Source organism: Leptodactylus fuscus, chromosome 3 (assembly GCF_031893055.1).
Source record: "Leptodactylus fuscus isolate aLepFus1 chromosome 3, aLepFus1.hap2, whole genome shotgun sequence".
In the NCBI taxonomy this organism is placed as follows: domain Eukaryota; kingdom Metazoa; phylum Chordata; class Amphibia; order Anura; family Leptodactylidae; genus Leptodactylus; species Leptodactylus fuscus.
The window spans coordinates 103,133,693-103,153,406 of record NC_134267.1 but is presented as its reverse complement, the minus strand read 5'-3'; the positions used below and the strand labels follow the sequence as shown (position 1 = coordinate 103,153,406).

The following is a 19,714-nucleotide window of genomic DNA, read 5'->3' as shown; positions in this document are numbered from 1 at the left end:
CATTACCGATATCTCTTCAGTGTCAGAAAGGTGTTCCTGACAGTCTAGCTAGGCTGTGAGGAACTCCCCCCCCCCCCATTCTCCTGACAGTACTTGTCCATAGACTAGTACTCGGGGGCATTCCTCGCGTCATTGCTGGGTGGTAAGGAATGCCCCCTTGACAGTACAGTACCATGGACAGTACTGTCGAGGGGGGGGGGGATAATTCCTCACAGCCCAGCAACACTGTCAGGAACGCCCTTCTAACAGTGAAAAGATATCAGTAACGGCACCGATATTTCTTGCCCCGAGGCACATAATGGGAAAGACGACAGTGGGTTGAACTCAATGCACTATTGACTTTCTAGTGGTATATAAAACTGCATGTGCCCAAGGACATGAAAAGTCCTCTTTAAGGGGAGATATGATAAACCTTTATAAATATATAAATGGTCCATACAAGAAATATGGGGAAAAGATGTTCTATGTAAAATCCAGACAATAGGGGAATTCTCTCTGTCTGGAGAAAATAAGGCTTAATCTTAAGAGCCAACAAAGCTTCTTCACTGTAAGGACTGTGAATCTGTGGAATAGCCTACCCCAGCAACTGGTTGCAGCAGTCACAGCTCACAGCTTCAAAAAGGGATTTAATTCCTTTTTAGAGCAAAATAGCATTGATGCTTTTGGAAATGCATAGAATACTTATTTCCTTAGCATCTTCAGGCATGCCCCTTCCCATCCCTTGGTTGTAGTTGATGGACACATCTCTTTTTTCAACCCTACTAACTATGCTCCTAAATTACTATGTAAATACGTTTGGCAGCTATAGTTCTACTATGAAGTCTGCTATATATTAAACACCTTGTGATAAGTCGACAGATCAAACATAAGAAATAATATTTGAACCTTTATTTACCTGTGGAATGAGTTGAGTATTCAGCAACCTTGCTACAGCAATAGACACTTCGGAGTAACTGTCTCCAATGACAGCTTTAACCTTAGGTGTATAATCCGAATAATTGCATTTGAATGCCAGCAGTTCAACAGAGGTGTTGTATGTAGATAGGAAACGCAATGCTGCTGATAATGCCAGTGTGGCCTCCGAACAAGTATCATAAATTTCATATCCAAGTACTATTCCAGGTATGAGTGATGAATTGTTTACCATGTCTATAGCATGAGCCATGGCCAGTAATTGTAAAAATCCTTGTATCTCAAATCTGCAAAATTAACAAAAACATCTTACTCTTTATTGCATGTGATCATTACATCATCGATAAAAGTGTATAAGATGTAGTTACATATAAACTAGCCCAACCAAGGTAGTAGAAATGGACACTGGTGCCTTCAATATGAGACCTACAAAACGCCTCCGTAATTTTTATTAATATTATTATTATTATTATTACAGAACCTAAAGGGTTAATGGAAGCTTTATTGTTCAGTTTCTCACAGAATATGTTATGATTATGAGCCCTGTATGTTGCCTTTATTAAATTTGTAGAATAACCTATATATAGCTCATTACAAGGTATACCCACCAAAGATGACACCACTGACTATTATTATTACAGAACCTAAAGGGTTAATGGAAGCTTTATTGTTCAGTTTCTCACAGAATATGTTATGATTATGAGCCCTGTATGTTGCCTTTATTAAATTTGTAGAATAACCTATATATAGCTCATTACAAGGTATACCCACCAAAGATGACACCACTGACTATCAGTAGCTGGAATATCCAAGGGCTGAACGCCTCAGCCTTTGGATCCAAACCAAACGATCCAGAATGTATAGACAGACTAAAAAACATAGACATCCAACTCCTCCTAGAGACATGGAGCCGGGCAGAAGATGAATCCCTAACACCCATGGGCTACAAGGAATTCTCTGTCGCTGCCCGGAAAAGCAAGACCACCAAACATGGCCGCCACTCAGGAGGCATACTAATATGGTTCAAGGAGGAGCTCAAAGAACACGTGAAAGCCATCAAACGCGGTGACAACCACATGTGGATAAAAATAAGCAACTCCATCCTCAACGGCCAACACGACATCTATCTCTGTGCAGTATACATCCCCCCATCTGAGTCCACCTACCACAACCCAGACATCTATGAGGTCCTACAAAGGGAATCTGCCCAGTTCCAGTCCCAAGGCAGAGTGCTGATCTGCGGCGACCTAAATGCCAGGACTGGAACAGAGATAGACTACCTGTCCTCTGATGGAAACCTGCACATCCCGGTAGGCGAGGTCCACCACCTGGAGTCTACACAGAGAAGAAGAAATAGCTATGACATAGTCGTCAACAAGAGCGGGAGACAGCTGCTGAACCTGTGCCGGAGTCTGGGACTGTACATAATGAACGGGCGTACCAGAGGGGACACTCAGGGACGCTTCACACTAAACTCCCATGTGAGCAACAGCGTGGTGGACTATGTCATCACAGACGCAGACCCAGCAGACATAGATGCTCTCATAGTCACCCCTGAGACACACCTGTCAGACCACAATCAGATCCTGCTGTACATGAGATCCACTGACAAGCCACTCACACAGCAGCCCCACCAGATTGGTCTCTACAACCTGGCACCATTCCTTAAATGGGCCAGTCACCGGGCCACCGAATACACCAATGCGGCTAACCGACCCGAAATCAAGGAACTGCTCACAAACTTCTATATGAGTACCAACCAGCCAGACCAACAAGGGGTCACCCGAGCAGTGAAGGACTTCAGTAACATCCTGTACACCACAGCAGAACTAGCAGGCCTGAAACAGACAAAGCCCAAGAGACCGACTAACAAACAGTCTCACAAATGGTTTGACAGTGACTGCAAGGCTCTACGCCATTCTCTAAGGGCAGCCTCCAACCAGAAACACAGAGACCCCAACAACAGAGAGTTGAGGGAAGCCTACAACAAACTATGCAAGCAATACAAGGGCACCCTCAGAGAGAAGAAACAGAGGTACCTCTCCCACAAAATAGAGCAACTAGAGGACTCCCTCCAGGACAGCTCATTCTGGGAGACCTGGCACCACATGGGCACAAAGCCCAAGAAAAACTCTCTCCACATTCAAAATGGCAATATCTGGCTCAACTACTTCAGAGGTCTCTACAAAAACATCCCAGAAGAAGAACAAACTCCAGAACAGCAACAGATAATCACCAAACTGAGGGACATGGAGAAAGTCATCAAAGACTTCCAGAACCCTCTGGACTCACCAATCACCATAAAAGATATACAGGAAAGAATTGTCCTGCTGAAAGGCAAAAAGGCCAGTGGCCCTGACGGCATCCTACCAGAGATGATTAAATACAGCCCTCCAGCAATACACGCGGCACTAGCAAAGCTATTCACCCTCGTGCTCAATGCTGGACACTTCCCCAAAGACTGGAACAAAGGGCTCATAACCCCCATCTACAAGAATGGGGACCATTATGACCCCAACAACTACAGAGGGATCTGCGTCAGCAGCACGCTGGGGAAACTGTTCAACAGCATCATCAATAACAGAATCCTCACCTTCCTCACACAACATGGGGTCCTCAGCAAGAGCCAAGCAGGGTTCATGCCAAACCACCGCACCACAGACCATATCTACACCCTGCACAGCCTCATCAAGACGCACGTCCACAACACCAGAAGAGGCAAGATATTCGCCTGCTTCGTAGACTTTAAGAAGGCGTTTGATTCAGTATGGCACCCAGGCCTGCTCCTGAAACTCCTAGAGAGTGGAATAGGAGGAAGAACGTACAATGTCATCAAGAGCTCCTACACTGGAAACCAGTGCAGTGTGAAGGTGAATGGGAAAAGGACAGCATACTTCCAACAGGCCCGAGGGGTCAGACAAGGCTGTAGCCTGAGCCCAACGCTCTTCAACATCTATATCAATGAACTGGCTACAGTCCTGGAGGCCTCACCAACCCCAGGCCTCACCCTGAACAATCGAGAGGTGAAGTTCCTGCTGTATGCCGATGACCTCCTACTCTTGGCCCCCACTGAGAAAGACCTCCAAGAAAGCCTGTCAGTGCTGGAAAAATTCAGCACCACATGGGCCCTACCCATCAACCAGAAGAAGACCAAAGTCATGGTATTTCAGAAGAAGGGCCACAATAAAGCCTCCACCACCCCACAATTCACACTGAACGGCTACACACTGTAGAAAACCAACAGCTACACCTACTTGGGGCTGGAGCTCAGCCAATCAGGAAGCTTCAAAGCAGCAATAGAAACCCTGAAAGCAAAAGCCTGCAGAACCTTCTACGTCATCAGAAGAAAACTGTACCACCTCAAACCACCGGTGAGGGTCTGGATGAAGATATTTGATGCTGTCATCTCCCCGATCCTTCTCTATGGCAGTGAGGTTTGGGGCCCAGCCACCTACCCAGACCAGTCAAAGTGGGATTCCAGCCCAACAGAGAACTTCCACCTGGAGTTCTGCAAATACCTGCTCCATGTCCATCGCAACACCACCAACATGGCCTGCAGGGCAGAGCTAGGCAGACTCCCCCTATGGCTCACCATACAGAAGAGGGCGCTAGCTTTCCAGGCACACATCCAGGGGAGCAAGCCCGACTCCTACCACCACCAAGCATGGCTAAGCCACCTGAGCAAACCAGACACTCACCAACCAAACAACAGCCAACCACCAAACCAAAAACACCAACAGACGATAACCAAGGCCGAAATAAAGGCGACCACAGAGGCAAACAGAGAGCGGTACATTGAAGAATGGAGAAACGAAATAAATAACTCCAAGAAACTCACCGTGTACCAATTCCTACAAAGGGACTACACCATGGCCACCTACCTGGAGAGAATACGCCACCCCAAGCACAGACAGACCCTGAGCCGCTACAGACTGAGCGCCCACAACCTAGAGATAGAGACGGGGCGATACAGGCAGACGTACAAGCCACGGGAGAACAGACTGTGCCAGCACTGTGACCAGGGGGCCCTAGAAGACGAGACCCACTTCCTACTACACTGCACCAAATACTCAGCTGTGAGGGCCGTCTACTACCAAAGACTCTCTGCCCACATCCCAGGCTTCATATCTGCAGACGAGAAGAGGAAACTTTACATCCTACTGGGAGAAGAAGAGGCCACTGTGGAGATCGCTGCCCAATACGTGTCCAGTTGTCACCAAACAAGAGGAAGATGAGACTCCACGGACTGTTATATTTATCCCAAAACACCCGCCCCACCCCACCCCACCCCCACCTCCCCATATAGCAGTCACCAACGAAGAGGAAGATGAGACTCCACGGACTGTTATACCCCAAACCAACCGCCCCGCCCCACCCCACCTCCCCATATAACGGTCACCAACGAAGAGGAAGATGAGACTCCATGGACTGTTATACCCCAAACCATCCACCCCCCCACCACTCACCCACCCGAGTCCAACTCCCCCCCCCCACTTTACTAGCTTTGGCAATGCCAAATATCTATTCGGACGTGCCAATAAAGCTTTTTTGATTTGATTTGATTTGATTTGATTTATATATATATATGTATATTATTATTTTTTCTTTTAATAAAATTCTTTATTTATAACAGCAAAACATATACAAACAACAGAACTGGGCCCCCATAACACAGAGGGGCCCAAACAAAAATCAGAACAAAACCAAATGCAGTAATGAAATAAAGAAAAACAAAAAGACCAGGGAAATCAAAGGTCACATTTCAGTATTAAACCACAAACATTCAAAAATGTAAAGACAAAGAGAGGAAGGGGAAAGAAAGAAGAAAAAAAAAGAAAGAAGGGGGGATGGGGAAGTGAGGATGTACGACTCCGAGCTCCACGTGAGGAAATCAGGCAACCAGAGCGGGGTCACCGCAGCAGATCCCTGTAAGACTGCGAACCCTGGAAAAGGATCCAGGGCGTCCAGGTCTCCATGAAGGCATCATGCGCATCCCTCAAGGATGCCATGAGTTCTTCCATGCAATAGGTGTCATCCACCTTACAGATCCAGTGGCAAAGAGAGGGTGGGCGAGACAATTTCCAGAGCGTGGGAATACAAGCCCTAGCAGCATTGATCATGTGGAGCATGACAGATCTGCGATAAGACCGCAGGGAGAGATCCGAGAGGTGGAGCAGGAAGAGGGCCGGCGTACATGGAAGGGAGAGCTGAGAAATCTGGACCATCAATCGGTGTATGCCATTCCAAAATCCTCTCAGCACAGTGCAGCTCCAGAAGACATGCAGAAGCATCCCCTCCTCTGAGCCACAGTGCCAGCAAATAGGAGAGGAGGACAGGAAGATCTTGTGTAGCCTAGATGGAATATGGTACCATCTAGTCACAATCTTGTAGCCCGCCTCCTGAAACTTGCAAGCGATCGAGCTCTTGTAGGCAAACTCCAGAATTCTGGAGCACTGCGCATCTGTGAAAGACATATCCAGGTCCACCTCCCATTTGGATAAAAAGGAAGGTCTGTGGCCCAGAGGAGGGGAGACCAACAATTGATAAAAATCCGAGAGCGAGTGTCTGAGCAGGCCTTCTCGAAAGACGAGAGGGGCCTGTCAAAGCCCGTGGAGCTGGGGAGCGAAGAGAGGAAGTGGGAGATCTGGAGGGCCCTCCAGTATCCCAATGGGGGGAGGTCAGGGTCCGAGAGCAAGTCACCATGCGTACACCAGGAATTCCCAGATCGGAAGTGCAGCGCCCTCTGCCTGCCCGCCTCGCGCCAACAGTGAAAGGGCCCCCGGAGAGAGGCCCACCAGGAAGACCGGGTTACCTAGGATAGGAAATAAAGAAGAAGGAGGGTAGATCTGCTCCTTTTTGAACAGGGGTGCGCAAACCCATAAGGTAGGGCCAATGGTAGGGTGAGATCGCACGGCAGGCAGGGGCAAGGAATCCAACCAGGGGAGAAGGTGAAGGGGGAAATGGAGAAGGAACCCTCTAGGAAGATCCATTGCTTAAAGGAGGAGTGGTGGCACCAGTCCATGACTCTTTGAAGCATGATGGCTTTGTAGTATTTACGGGGATCCAGGAGGCCCAATCCTCCCCACTGCTTCGGCAAGGTGAGAGTTGAATGGGCAAGTCTAGCATGTTTGCCCTGCCAAATGAAACGCAGGAGGTCGCTGTGCAATAACTTGAAATAGGCGGGCGGGACATGAATCAGCAGAGTCTGGAACAGATAGAACAAGCGAGGCATGACATTCATCCTATATATGGCACAACGGCCGAACCAGGTATATGTGCCTCTAGACCACCTGTTCAAGTCCAACCGAATTGTCCGAAGCAGGGGGAGGAAGTTCCTGGAGTAGAGGGAACTCAAATCACCTGGGATCCAAACCCCTAAATACCTGATAGCCGAGGAAGATCACTGGAAAGGAAAGGAGGACTGTAAAGAGGACTGGAGTCTGCTCGGGAGCGAGACATTGAGCGCCTCCGATTTTTGTAGGTTAATCTTAAAGTTAGCAAGGCCCTGAAACTCCTGGAGTTCAGACATCAAGGCAGAAAGGGACTGGCTAGGGTCTTGCAGGAGAAACAGGAGATCATCCGCCTAGGCAGCTACCTTCACATGTCTACCCCTAACCACAAGACCAGATATCACCGAGATGGCCCTGATCTTCCTAAGCAGAGGCTCAAGGGTCATAACAAGATTAATGGGGATAGGGGGCAGCCCTGGCATGTGCCATTCCCAATTGGAAAGGGGGTAGACAAAACTCCATTGACCCTGGTGGATGCCAACAGGTTGAAATAGAGATATGAGATCCAGGACCACATGACCAGGACCAGGCTAATATGGTCCAACACCGCGAAGAGGAAGGGCCAGCCAACCCGATCAAATGCCTTTTCAGCGTCAGTTGAGAGCAGACACAGGAATTTTACAAGAATGAGCAAAGTGAATGGCATTGATGATCTTCACGGTGTTGTCCCTGGCCTCCCGTGTAGGGGTAAACCCCACTTGGTCAGAATGAACCAGGTCAGGGAGGAGAGAGGCGAGTCTGGTCGCACTCTTCGTGTCATTTGCGGTGAGAAATAGGGAGAGAGAGATCTGCTGAGGGCTAGATAGCTTCTAGTAGTTAGGGAAAAACTGAAGAACAACAACAGTTCTTTTCAGAGCTATACACTGCAGGGAGAGGAGTTGAGATTTCAACGGGGTGTCTCCCCAAATCAGGGATACGGAGCAATTCAGTCCATCCAGATACGCTGAACCCAGCTTTGCAGGCAGTGTCCCCCCAAACACCTAACAGGGATACAGAGCAAATCAGTCCAGTCAGATACGCTGAACCCAGCTTTGCAGGCAGTGTCCCCCCAAACACCTAACAGGGATATAGGGCAAATCAGTCCAGCCAGATACGCTCAACCCAGCTTTGGAGACAGTGTCCCCCCAAACACCTAACAGGGATACAGACCAAATCAGTCCAGCCAGATACGCTCAACCCAGCTTTTCTCGGTGTATAAATCATAAAAAGGGCATTAGTATACATCAAAAAATGCGTAAGGCTAGCGCAAGGGGACGGGGGCGAGGAAATGCAGATATGCAGCAAGGTTGCGCTCAACCAACAGCTTCTACCATGCCTACTGCTCTGCAGCAGCAAGCATTGCACTTCTCTACAGTCCCTGGCCAGATGGCCACATTTAGTAGGGTGCAGGGTACAAGACTAACCAGGCCCGAGCACCAGGAAGAGGTGTTACAATGGCTGGCGGATAATGCTTCCAGCACATTCTCCACCAGCCAGTCAGCCTCTACCTCAACTCCTCCTCCTACCCAACAGTCTGGTCCTCCTTCCTCACAACATGCCCAATCTTCCCAGCAAAGTAATCCCACTTTTCCCACCTCCCAGGAGCTGTTTTCGGGTCCATTCACTGTCCTTCTCATTGTCCCACCACGTCCTGAATCACGGGAGGTAACAGATGAGTTGCTGTGTCCCGATGCCCAAACACTGGAGCATCCGTTATCTCCTGTTGTTGTTGACCAGCAATCGTCCCTCAGTGACGACGATGATGAGACACAGTTGCCATCAGGGCAGCCTGTTGCCATCATCGGTGTGCAAGAGGAGGAGGAGGAGCCATCAGAGGAATTGGAAGAGGAGGTGGTGGACGACGAGGACACTGACCCGACCTGGACAGGGCGGATGTCAAGCAGGGAGAGCAGTGTAGATGTGGAGGGAAGTGCAGCACCAAAGAGGATGGCTAGAGGCAGAGACATGTCCAGAGGCAGAGGACAGCTGCTTCACCAAAGCCAGGCCACAGCCAGCAGGGCCCAAAATGTTCCCTCTTGTAGCCAGCCTAGAAAAACTCCCACATCGAGGCCACGGTCTTTGGTGGTGTGGAATTTTTTTAATGTATGTGCGGCGGACAAATATAGTGCTGTTTGCACATTCTGCAACTCGAAACTGAGTAGGGGCTGTGAAAAGAGCAACCTTACAACCACTGCCATGTGCCGTCATTTGGAAGGCAAGCAATGGGCTCAGTGGCAGAGAGCAAAGGCAGGACAATCTTTGTCTGGCGTTGCCGCCACTGCCTCTCCCACTGTTGCCAGTGCTGACCAGCAGCCAGGAAACCTCCACATCTGCCTCCACCACTTTGGAGACTTCTCCCTCATCCTCCCCTTTTCCTGCCTCAGCTCGTTCTCCTGCTTTAGCTCCTTCTCCTGCCTTAGCTCCTTCTCCTGCACCATCATGCGCCACTTCACAGAAACCCACCATCTCCCAAACTTTTGAGCACAGGCAAAAATACAGTGCTACCCACCCCCATGCACAAGCCTTAAATGTGCACATCTACAAACTCCTGGCCCAGGAGATGTTGCCGTTTCGGCTTGTGGAAACTCAGGCCTTCCGTGACCTCATGGCAAGTGCGGCACCTCGCTATGCTGTCCCTACTTCTCCCGCTGAGCCGTCTCCGCCTTGCACCAGCACGTGTCACGCAACATCAGGCGGACCCTAAGTTCCGCGATTTGCACAAAGGTCCACTTGACCACCGACCACCGACAGCACACTGGGTGAATGTAGTTGAGGCTGGGACTCGGTCACAAAGTGGGGTGGTCTACCTCTTTTCCCTGCCCAACATTCCTGGCAGGGGCTCTGAACCACCACCCTCCTCCTCCGCCATCACATCAACCCCAGCTACCTACTGGAAACGCTGCAGCACTGGCGTGGGGAGACGTCAGTAGGCCGTGCTGAAGCTCATCAACTTGGGGGAAAGACAGCTCACTGACTCCGAGGTGAGGGATGCCCTCCTCGATGAGACGTCGACATGGTTTTCACCGCTGCACCTGGGCCCTGGCATGGTCGTGTGTGATAACGGCCGGAACCTGGTAGCGGCTATGGAGCTTGCCAACCTCCAACACGTTCCATGCCTGGCCAACATGTTCAATTTAGTCGTGCAACTGTTTTTAAAAACGTACCCCAATTTACCTGAGCTACTGGTGAAAGTGCAGCGCTTGTGCGCCACTTTCGCAAGTCTACAGTAGCCGCTGCTAGCCTCCGAAGCCTCCAGCAATGCCTCCATCTGCCAGAACACCAGCTGATGTGCGATGTCCCCACATGCTGGAACTTGACATACCACATGTTGAGTAGAGTGTGTAAGCAGCAGAGACCCTTGACGGAGTACCATCTCCAAAACCCAAGGGTTCCTGAGAGTCAGCTCCCACAGTTTCTGCACCGTGAGTGGCCATAGATGGCAGACTTATGCGAGATCTTGTGTGTCTTTGAGGAGTCAGCCATAAGGATCAGCTATGACGACGCACTCGTAAGTGTCACAATCCCGCTCCTGTGTGTGTATCCTCCCGCTCCTGTGTGCTCCTGTATCCATTAGGAATATCGCATTGTACGTTGAGGAGTCGGGCATATGAGCACAACCATCCCAGCAGGATAGTCAGGGCACACTCGTGTCCGCTTCACAGCGTATATTGAGGGAGGAAGAGGAGGAGGAAGTGGCAGATCTCATTGTCACACATGAGGCTAGCGGGGAAGTTCAGTGCGTCCCATTGCTACAGCGCGATTGGGGCGAAATGGAGGAGGAGGAAGAGGAGGAAATGGAGAGTGACCATATCGGTGGGGGCAGCCAAGTTATGCCAAGTAACACTCTGGCACACATGGCTGAATACATGTTGGGCTGCTTTTCAACTGACAAATGCATTGTCAAAATCCTGGAGAGCAACAAATACTGTATTTTTGCAATCCTCGACCCCCGGTATAAAAATAATATTTCTAATTTTATTCCGGTAGAGGGGAGGGCCAGTCGCACCAGCGATTGCCACAAGCAACTGGTGCAGAATATGATGGAGATGTTTCCATCAACTCTTGGCAGCAGAGAGAAGAGTTGCTCCAAGAGGCTAACAGCTGCCATCCTGTACACACCCGGCAGAGGCACACTCTCCAAGGTCATGGACACGTTAATGTCACCCACTCGCCAAACTACCGCCACTGAGGGGCCTAGTGTCACCAGGAGGGACAAGTATAAGCGCATGTTGCGGGAGTACCTGGCCGACCCCAGCCCTGTCCTCTCGGATCATTGTACGCCCTATACTTATTGGGTCTCCAAGTTGGATTTGTGGCTAGAACTTGCGCTGTACGCATTGGAGGTCCTTTCCTGCCCTGCCGCCAGCGTGCTTTTGGAAAGGGTCTTCAGCGCAGCTGGTGACATAATTACGGATAAGCGCAGCCGGCTGGCACCTGACAGTGCTGACCGGCTGACGCTGATCAAAATGAACAGCCACTGGATAGACCTATCATTTTCATGTCCACCGGTGTCAAGCACCCCGACATGAAGTTTCATGTGTGTGCTCACTCTCTACAATTCCTCCTCATACTACTCCTCCACCATCAGCGTTACACAATTCTGCTCCTACTAGTCTCAATCCACCCTGATTCCCCCAAACTCTGCTGGTTAGAGTCTCAATCCACCCTGATTCTACTAACTCTACTAAGGCTCTACTAACTCCAAGGGCCAAAAACACTGCCAGTGCAAGGCTCTACTCACTGCAAGGGCCAAAAACACTGCCGGTGCAAGGCTCTACTCACTCCAAGGGCTAAAAACACTGCCGGTGCAAGGCTCTACTCACTGCAAGGGCCAAAAACACTGCTGGTGCAAGGCTCTACTCACTGCAAGGGCCAAAAACACTGCCGGTGCAAGGCTCTATTCACTCCAAGGGCCAAAAACACTGCCGGTGCAAGGCTCTACTCACTGCAAGGGCCATAAACACTCCTGGTGCAAGGGTCTACTCACTCCATGAGCCAAAAACAATGCTTTTTAAAGGCTCTACTCACTCCAAGGGCCCAAAACACTGCTGTTTAAAGGCTCTACTCACTCTAAGGGCCAAAAACTAAATCTCTGCTGTGTACAGGCTCAACTCACCCAAAGGGCCAAAATCTAAATCTCTGCTTTTTAAAGGCTCAACTCACCCAAAGGACCAACAAATCTCTACTGGTGCAAGGCTGAACTAAGTTAAAGGGCCTAAAACTCTGCAGGTAAAAGGCTGAAGTCACCTGAAGGGCCTCAATCTCTGCTGGTAGCTCAGCTTAAGGGCCTGTAACTTAATTTGGAATGGCTCACGTTAAGGGCCAGAAAAGTGAATTTTTGAAGGTCTCACCACATCACACACACATAAACAATGACAGTTATGGGTGGGGGGCTTTTGGATTTCCCATTGCCTATTCCATCTGTGGTTGTCATGAGCAACGTGATTTAAAGGGGTGCTTGTTAATGTTTCTTTAGCATCAAATTTGGGTTTCTGTCCATCCAATTGGGGAGGAAAGAAGGTTTCCAGGTATTTTCCCACTTTGATAGAGTTTTTTGGGAGTGTGGAAAGTGTGTAGTTGATAGGCTGTGATGGTGGGGTAAAACTGTGACTTGGGCTTGGTAGATCTCCCCAGGTATGCTTCCCCTGCTGTCCCAGTTGCATTGCAGAGGTGTTAGCATCGTTTTCTGAGGTGTCATAGTGGACTTGGTGACCCTCCTGAGTGGAATGGTGGGTTCCCCTGAAACGAAGCATTTTTCCCCATAGACTACAATGGGGTTCGATATTCGATCAAATAGTTGAATATTGAGCGGCTATTCAAAACGAATAACGAATATCGAATATTTTACTTTTCGCTCATCTCTAATAACCGAAATGTGGGCTCTGGTGAGATCTGGGGGGAGAGATCCTCCCGCCGATAAGGAATTGAAGGGACGTGCCAGGAGGCCTAAGAGGGTGGATGAAAACTTCTTATAGTAGAAAGCGGGGAAGCCATCGGGGCCCGGGGCTTTACTCGATTGCATGGTCTTAAGGGCCTGCGCAATCTCCTCTCCTGAGATCGGGAGGTCAAGTTCAGACAAGGCGTCAGTGGGGAGTCGAGGCAAACCCGACTCTTCGATATAACGCTGAATAATAGGGAGAATGGAGGAAGAGGGGTCAGGGGCGTTGGAGGGCAAGTTATAGAGTTGGCGGTAGAACCTAGCAAATTCTTCAGCTATGCTATGTGGATCTGTCAAAAGGGAGCCTGATAAATCAGAGATAGTGGGGACAAAATTACAGGATCTCTGTTCTCTGAGAGATCTTGCAAGGGCACAACTACACTTATTCCTGAATTCATAAAAATGGGGACGGCCCCTAGCTAAAATATAATGGGTTCAGATATCTAAGTGATCTCTTAGTTTCTTACGAGCCTGGAGGAGGGCCAATCGAGCCTCTTCAGCATGAGTTCGCTTGTGTGTCTGAACGAGAGAGACTACCTCCGCAATCAAGGCAGCGATCTTCTGAGATCTTTCCTTTTTAAGCCGGGTGCCATGCTCGACAAACACCCCCCTGATCACACATTTGTGTGCAGCCCAGAGTGTGACCGAGGAAACATCCAGGGTGTCGTTCTCCTGCAAATATAAATCCAAGGTGGACGACACCGCTTGAAAGGTCAGAATATCCTGGAGCAGCGATTCATTGGGGCGCCACTGCCAGGTCCAAGAAGGGGGATGCCAGCACAGCATGGACCATAGCGTGGTCTGCAAAGGTGATCGAATCAATCAACAAACCCCGGAGCAGAGGAGCCTGATAAAGAGATAGTCCAGTCTGGAGTAGACATCTCTAGGATGGGAATAAAAGGAATAATCCCTTCCCTCAGGGGTGACCCTGCGCCAGACATCTATCAGTTGCTTGGAGTTACATAAACTATTTATATTTTAGTATGTGGTACATATGGTAATTATTAGAGATGAGCGAGTACTATTCAAAACTCCTGTTTTGAATAGCACGCACCCATAGGAATGAATGGACGCAGCCAGCACGCAGGGGGTCTGCGTGCCGACCACTTCCATTCATTCCTATGGGTGCATGCTATTCGAACGGCCGTTTCGAATAGTACTCGCTCATCTCTAGTAATTATAGGAACCCCAGTTACAAGAGAACACAGCCCCTGATGGTAATACTAGTTAATGGCAGAGCTAATCTGGGATTAGTAGAACCCAGCTTTTCTTCCGTGTAGGGTGAAGTCAGTGATCATATAATCGCTGGGATCAGTTGTGGAAGCAGTTGCTTTTTGGAAATAATACAACTAGACAGCAATAATTTCCACCGTATGGCTAAGGACCCACGTAGCAGGCTGCAGCAAAAAAGCGCTGCGGAAAAAACTGTAGTGGCCATGTATTGCCTTTTTTTCCACAGACTTTTTCCTCTGCAGACTTTCTGCTTCAATTATACCTATAGGGAAACTGCTGGCATTTCTGTAGGTACAATTGACATGTTGTGATTTCCAAAACTGACGGTTTTGGAAATTTCAGCATGTCCTCTGCACATATTTTCCCAAAATTTGTGAATGGAATCTGCTAGAGTGTCATCCACTATGCAGGGACTTTAAAATTCTGTGTTTTTTTCAGCTGTGTTTCCACCATTGCCAAACCACAGTGATTACTCCACATAGGGCCCCAGCCTAAGGAAAGGCCCCACGTAACTGTTCGCAGACAAAAAGCACAACGGGAAAGATCACTGCGGGAATACATTGCCATTTTTCACGCATTGCTTTTTATAGAAACTGCGAAGAGGTTTTTTTCTGTGCACTTTCTGCTTCAATTATATCTACTGGGAAACTACAATAGTTTTAGAAATTGCAGTGTGTCTTCTGTGTGTATTTTTCTGTGTGTGTATGGGTTTCACTGCTTTTATAGCATGTGGGGCACTGGCCTAAGGATGAGGTCCCCCACTGCAAAAAAGCAGCTTTTTCTGTTGTAGGTTTTGTTGGGATTTTATGAGCTAAAGCCTAGAATGGCTAAAAGAGGAATGACAAATATATAGGAAGTTCTTATACTTCTACATTCTGCTCAATCCCCTCCTGGTTTTGGCTTAAAAAAACACAGAAAAATCTGCAACATAAAAATCATTTCCACAGCGTGGGACCTCAGCCTTACTGTGCATTATTCAAGTGAGCAGATCCAGCTATTCTGGTATGCGAGACAAAATATAGTAATTGAGTTTATTAGGTTTATATGCAGAAACAGTAAAGCACATCCTACACAGGTAACATTTGTGGAAGAGCTAAAGAATGCCTCACTTTTATCATTTATTCCCATATTGCATAAAAACTGGTCAGACATAATGCATGCATTATATTGTCAGTGGCATTGTGTAAATTAGAGATATACATAGTTACAGACTGAGAGGGTTCACTACCAATATAACCCCTTGCAGATGCAAACCTTTGGATAAGCATTTGTTACTCAAAGCAACTAGAGTATATGATTGCCTTTTGGCCTTCTTCTTGTTTACAGATAAGCTGTCAAGTGGTTTTTCCACCCTAAAATGACCCCAGCATGTGCAGCTTTAAGTAAGGATCTTACCTATGATGTTGTAGGCTAAACTTTCTGTCTGTCAATCACACCTTGCAGGACATGCTTTAGTCCAATGACTACATGACTAACCGAAGCTACTCCTGCCCCCTCCCCTCTTTGACTAGTTAAAGAGTTAAAGAGGACCTTTCATGGGTTTGGGCACAGGCAGTTTTATATACTGCGGGAAAGCCGACATTGTCCTGAATTCAGCGCACTGTCGGCTTTCACGATCTATGCCCCGGGTGAAGAGCTATCAGTACCGGTACCATAGCTCTTCACAGTCAGAAGGGCTTTCCTGACAGTCTGTCAGGAATGTCCTTCTTCACAGCAGCGCCAATAGCACTGTACAGTGTGAGTGGGGAGGAACGCCGCCTCCCTCTGCTCACAGTACTCGTCCATAGACGAGCACTATCAGAGAGGAGGGGGCGTTCCTTCCCGGTCTCACAGTACAGTGCTATTGGCACTGCTGTGAAGAAGGACATTCCTGACAGACTGTCAGGAAAGCCCTTCTGACTGTGAAGAGCTATGGTACCGGTACTGATAGCTCTTCACCCGGGGCACAGATCGTGAAAGCCGACAGTGCGCTGAATTCAGCGCACTGTCGACTTTCCAGCAGTAAATAGTACTGCCTGTGCCCAAACCCATGAAAGGTCCTCTTTAATGTAAATTTGTATAAACCAGTATGAAGTTTTAAAATCTTATAGCTTGACTCTTTAGCAAGTGGGGGTCATCATAGGAAAGATCATTACTTGAAGTTACACATGCTGGGGTCTGTTGAGGGTGGAAAAACTCTTAACAGGTTCACTTTAAAGGGATCCTACCATTCAAACACAATTTTTTCTCATTAACACGTCGGAATAGCCTTACAAAGGCTATTCTTCTCCTAACTTACCCCAATGCTGTGAGTGAACTCTCTCCAGCGCCGCCGCCATCTTCTTCAGCAACGTCGTTTTCATGTCTCTTCTAAGCGGCCATTTTCTTGTGGCCATGCGCAGTTGGCTTTGCCCTAGGCCCAAAGCCTAGAAGTCTGATGCCTGTGCCGGAAGAAGACGCGTGAAGAGGACGTTGCTGAAGAAGATGGAGGCAGCACTGAAGAGAGATGAAAACTCGGTGAACTTTCTGTTTAAAGCGTTATGGGAAGAACTACGTTGTGTTTCCACCGCGTTTTTTCCCGCAGCGCTTTATTGTTGCTGAACGTCCTGTGGGGCCTTAGTCTTATGAAGACTCCCAGGGCAGCAAGTGTTATGGTACTGTACAGCCCTTTTTACAAGAGCTCGGTACCAGTACAGGCAATTTCCCACTGAAATATATATATATATATATATATATATATATATATATATATCGATGAACACCATGTCCAAAAAAATGCTCAATCTGTTAAAATAAATAGATATTTATCAAATACACTGAAAGTAGGAAAAATAATCAATATGGCCAAATTACTATTTTTACACTTTTACTTCACCAAATAAAAAGTCATCACAATGTCAGAAATTCCCCATATCATCAATAAAAACTAAAACTAGCGCCCAGCAAAAAAAGACATTACAACGCTCCATATAAAAAAGTTATAGGTGTCAGGATTTGGCCCAACAAAGACATTTTTGTTTTTGTTCAAATATTTCCGCTTTTGTAAAGGTATTAAAACATAAAAAAGTTATATAAATTTGGCATCACTGTAAAGATACTGACTAGCAGAATGTAGGAAACCTGTCACTTTTAACACACAGTGAATGAAGTGAACACAAAACCTTTGGAAATCGATCAGAAAATGCAAATTGTCTTGCAAAAATCAAACCCACGTAAAGCATATAAAGGAAAATTGGTTTAGTCCTGGGGGGTAAAAAAAAGATAAAATCCTTAAAAATTCTGACCACTAGGAGTTTAATGAAGTTTATTTGATTGTCTCCATGGTTCCTGTTCTTTCAACCTAACCAGATTTAGAACAGTGAAACAGAGCACAGGTGGATACATATAAATGTATATAGATGGATAGATAGATATGTATATATACATATACATATGTATGTATATAATAGATAGATAGATAGATAGATAGATAGATAGATAGATAGATAGATAGATAGATAGATACATTTGCAATTTTAATGTATAGGAGAAAGGACTTATTTATGATCAATAAATATACATACCCTTCACAGCTCTGGATAGCTGGCTTTTGAGGATATCCCTTAGCTGAGGCGACCATTTTACCATGTACTGCAAACAGACCACCAATAATAATGTCACCCTTGGCTCTGGCGCCTACAAAATCATCAGGAATCAGACAGCAGTGTAATCCACTGATCAGTATGCCAATGGTTATAGATAGTCCATATAGTGCCATGCCTGTGGTTCATGCTCCTGCTTCTGGATGTGAATTCAGGTTAGTACTTAGTCAACTTGAACTCTAGTAGTATGTCAAGCAGCACCAGCCGGATGTTCCTTGCTCAAGTTAATTCTCTTTGTTATGGGCACAGCTGCCTCTGTGTTTCTATGCGGCCACTAAGGATTCTGGATTAAGATAACACACATAAAAGGCTATATTTACAAATAACAGGACTACAGTAACGTCATAATGGCTATTGAATATTGTGGCATCTGTTTCATCTTCTGACCATTGCATTTTCTGAAGACTGCAGCCGGCATATTGAGAAAGTTTATCTCTCCAGTTATCTCTTTCATATTGATTTTTTTTTCAAGGATTTGTAAGTATACCATAAATGTAAGTATTAGTAAATGTAGAGCTCTAACACTAAATCTGTCTAATCCCTTGAGGGTAACACTGTGCCAGTAATTATCAAGAGACAACATGTCATAACCAGTAAGTATATGTGTGTATGTGTGTACATATATATATATATATATATATATATATATATATATATATATATATATATATATAGTATTTATGATCCCCTTACCTATGGAGTTCACAGTGTTTCACATTGTGCATCTTGAGTACTGTGTTCAATGGGCATTTTCAGTGTACAGTATTCTCCTCCTGGCTCAGAACAATGCAGCCACAGGTTCTCTAAGGTGGATTTAACATGAAAGTTGGGTCTGATAGAATCTGCATTTGCCACATTTTGCTTCTGATTTATCAAAAGTTGCACAATATTTGATAAATGTGAGGCATCTTGAAGTCTAACAGTTGTCTTGAGTATTTCTTACTTTTTACACCACCCCCAACTGGAGGTGTTTGACAAGATGTGGGCATGTTTAAAGGGAGTCTGTCAGCAATAAATTATAAACCTAATCCCAGTCCCTTGTAGAAGTGACTCTGCAGTTTCCAAATATACCTCTGTTATTCAGTTTTGCAGTCCCATTTTCATGTAAATTGAAATATGTTCATATGCAAATGATTGGGATTGCTTTGCCTGGAAATCTAAAGCTTAGACAAAAGCCCAGGCAAGTTAAGAAAAATTTCCATATCACTCTACCTGAGGCTTTCTTAGTCATAAGGCCAATCAGCGGCTTTAGCACAATGCTGAAAGAGACCTGGGAGAGCAAATGAACCAAGAGGAACGGTATGACAATGGAGCAACTGGGGCAGGTAAGTATATATATATATATTTTTTTTTTCACTTCCTCAGCAGAAATAATACATAAATAAATAAATAAATAAATAAATAAATAAAAAGCTTATCCTGGACAACCCCTTTAATCATTTATGATCTCTCTGTAGAATTATAGATGGGTTACCTGCTATATGTTATCTACTCCATTTGTATCTGGTGTAATTTTCTATGACCTCCATGCAGAAATGCATGTTATCCATGGGCCAGCCCTATATACTTAGTCCAAGCTGATCACGCAGTCGGCGCCAGTATGTGTAAGTACCGGAGTCCACCATCAGGACCCTAGGAACAGCAGTTTCAACTGCACTACCCTACCACTTCATTTAGGATGTCCTTCCTCTCCAGATGAGCCCTTCATCCAAGGGGTGAAATGTATAGAGAGAGTTTTCTAT

The 19,714-nt window shown here is 46.7% G+C and overlaps 1 protein-coding gene across 1 annotated transcript in view; it reads right to left on the bottom strand.

Moving 5' to 3' along the window:
• LOC142198493 (G-protein coupled receptor family C group 6 member A-like) overlaps window positions 1–18,088 on the bottom strand; it is a 31,126-nt gene extending 13,038 nt beyond the window's left edge. The window contains exons 1-2 of the mRNA XM_075269528.1: window positions 17,895–18,088; window positions 896–1,199 (exon numbers count right to left, since the gene is read on the bottom strand). Of these exons, the coding sequence (XP_075125629.1) occupies window positions 896–1,199; window positions 17,895–18,088 (498 nt within the window). The remainder of the gene's footprint in view (window positions 1–895; window positions 1,200–17,894) is intronic.
• Between the last annotated feature and the right edge of the window lie 1,626 nt (window positions 18,089–19,714).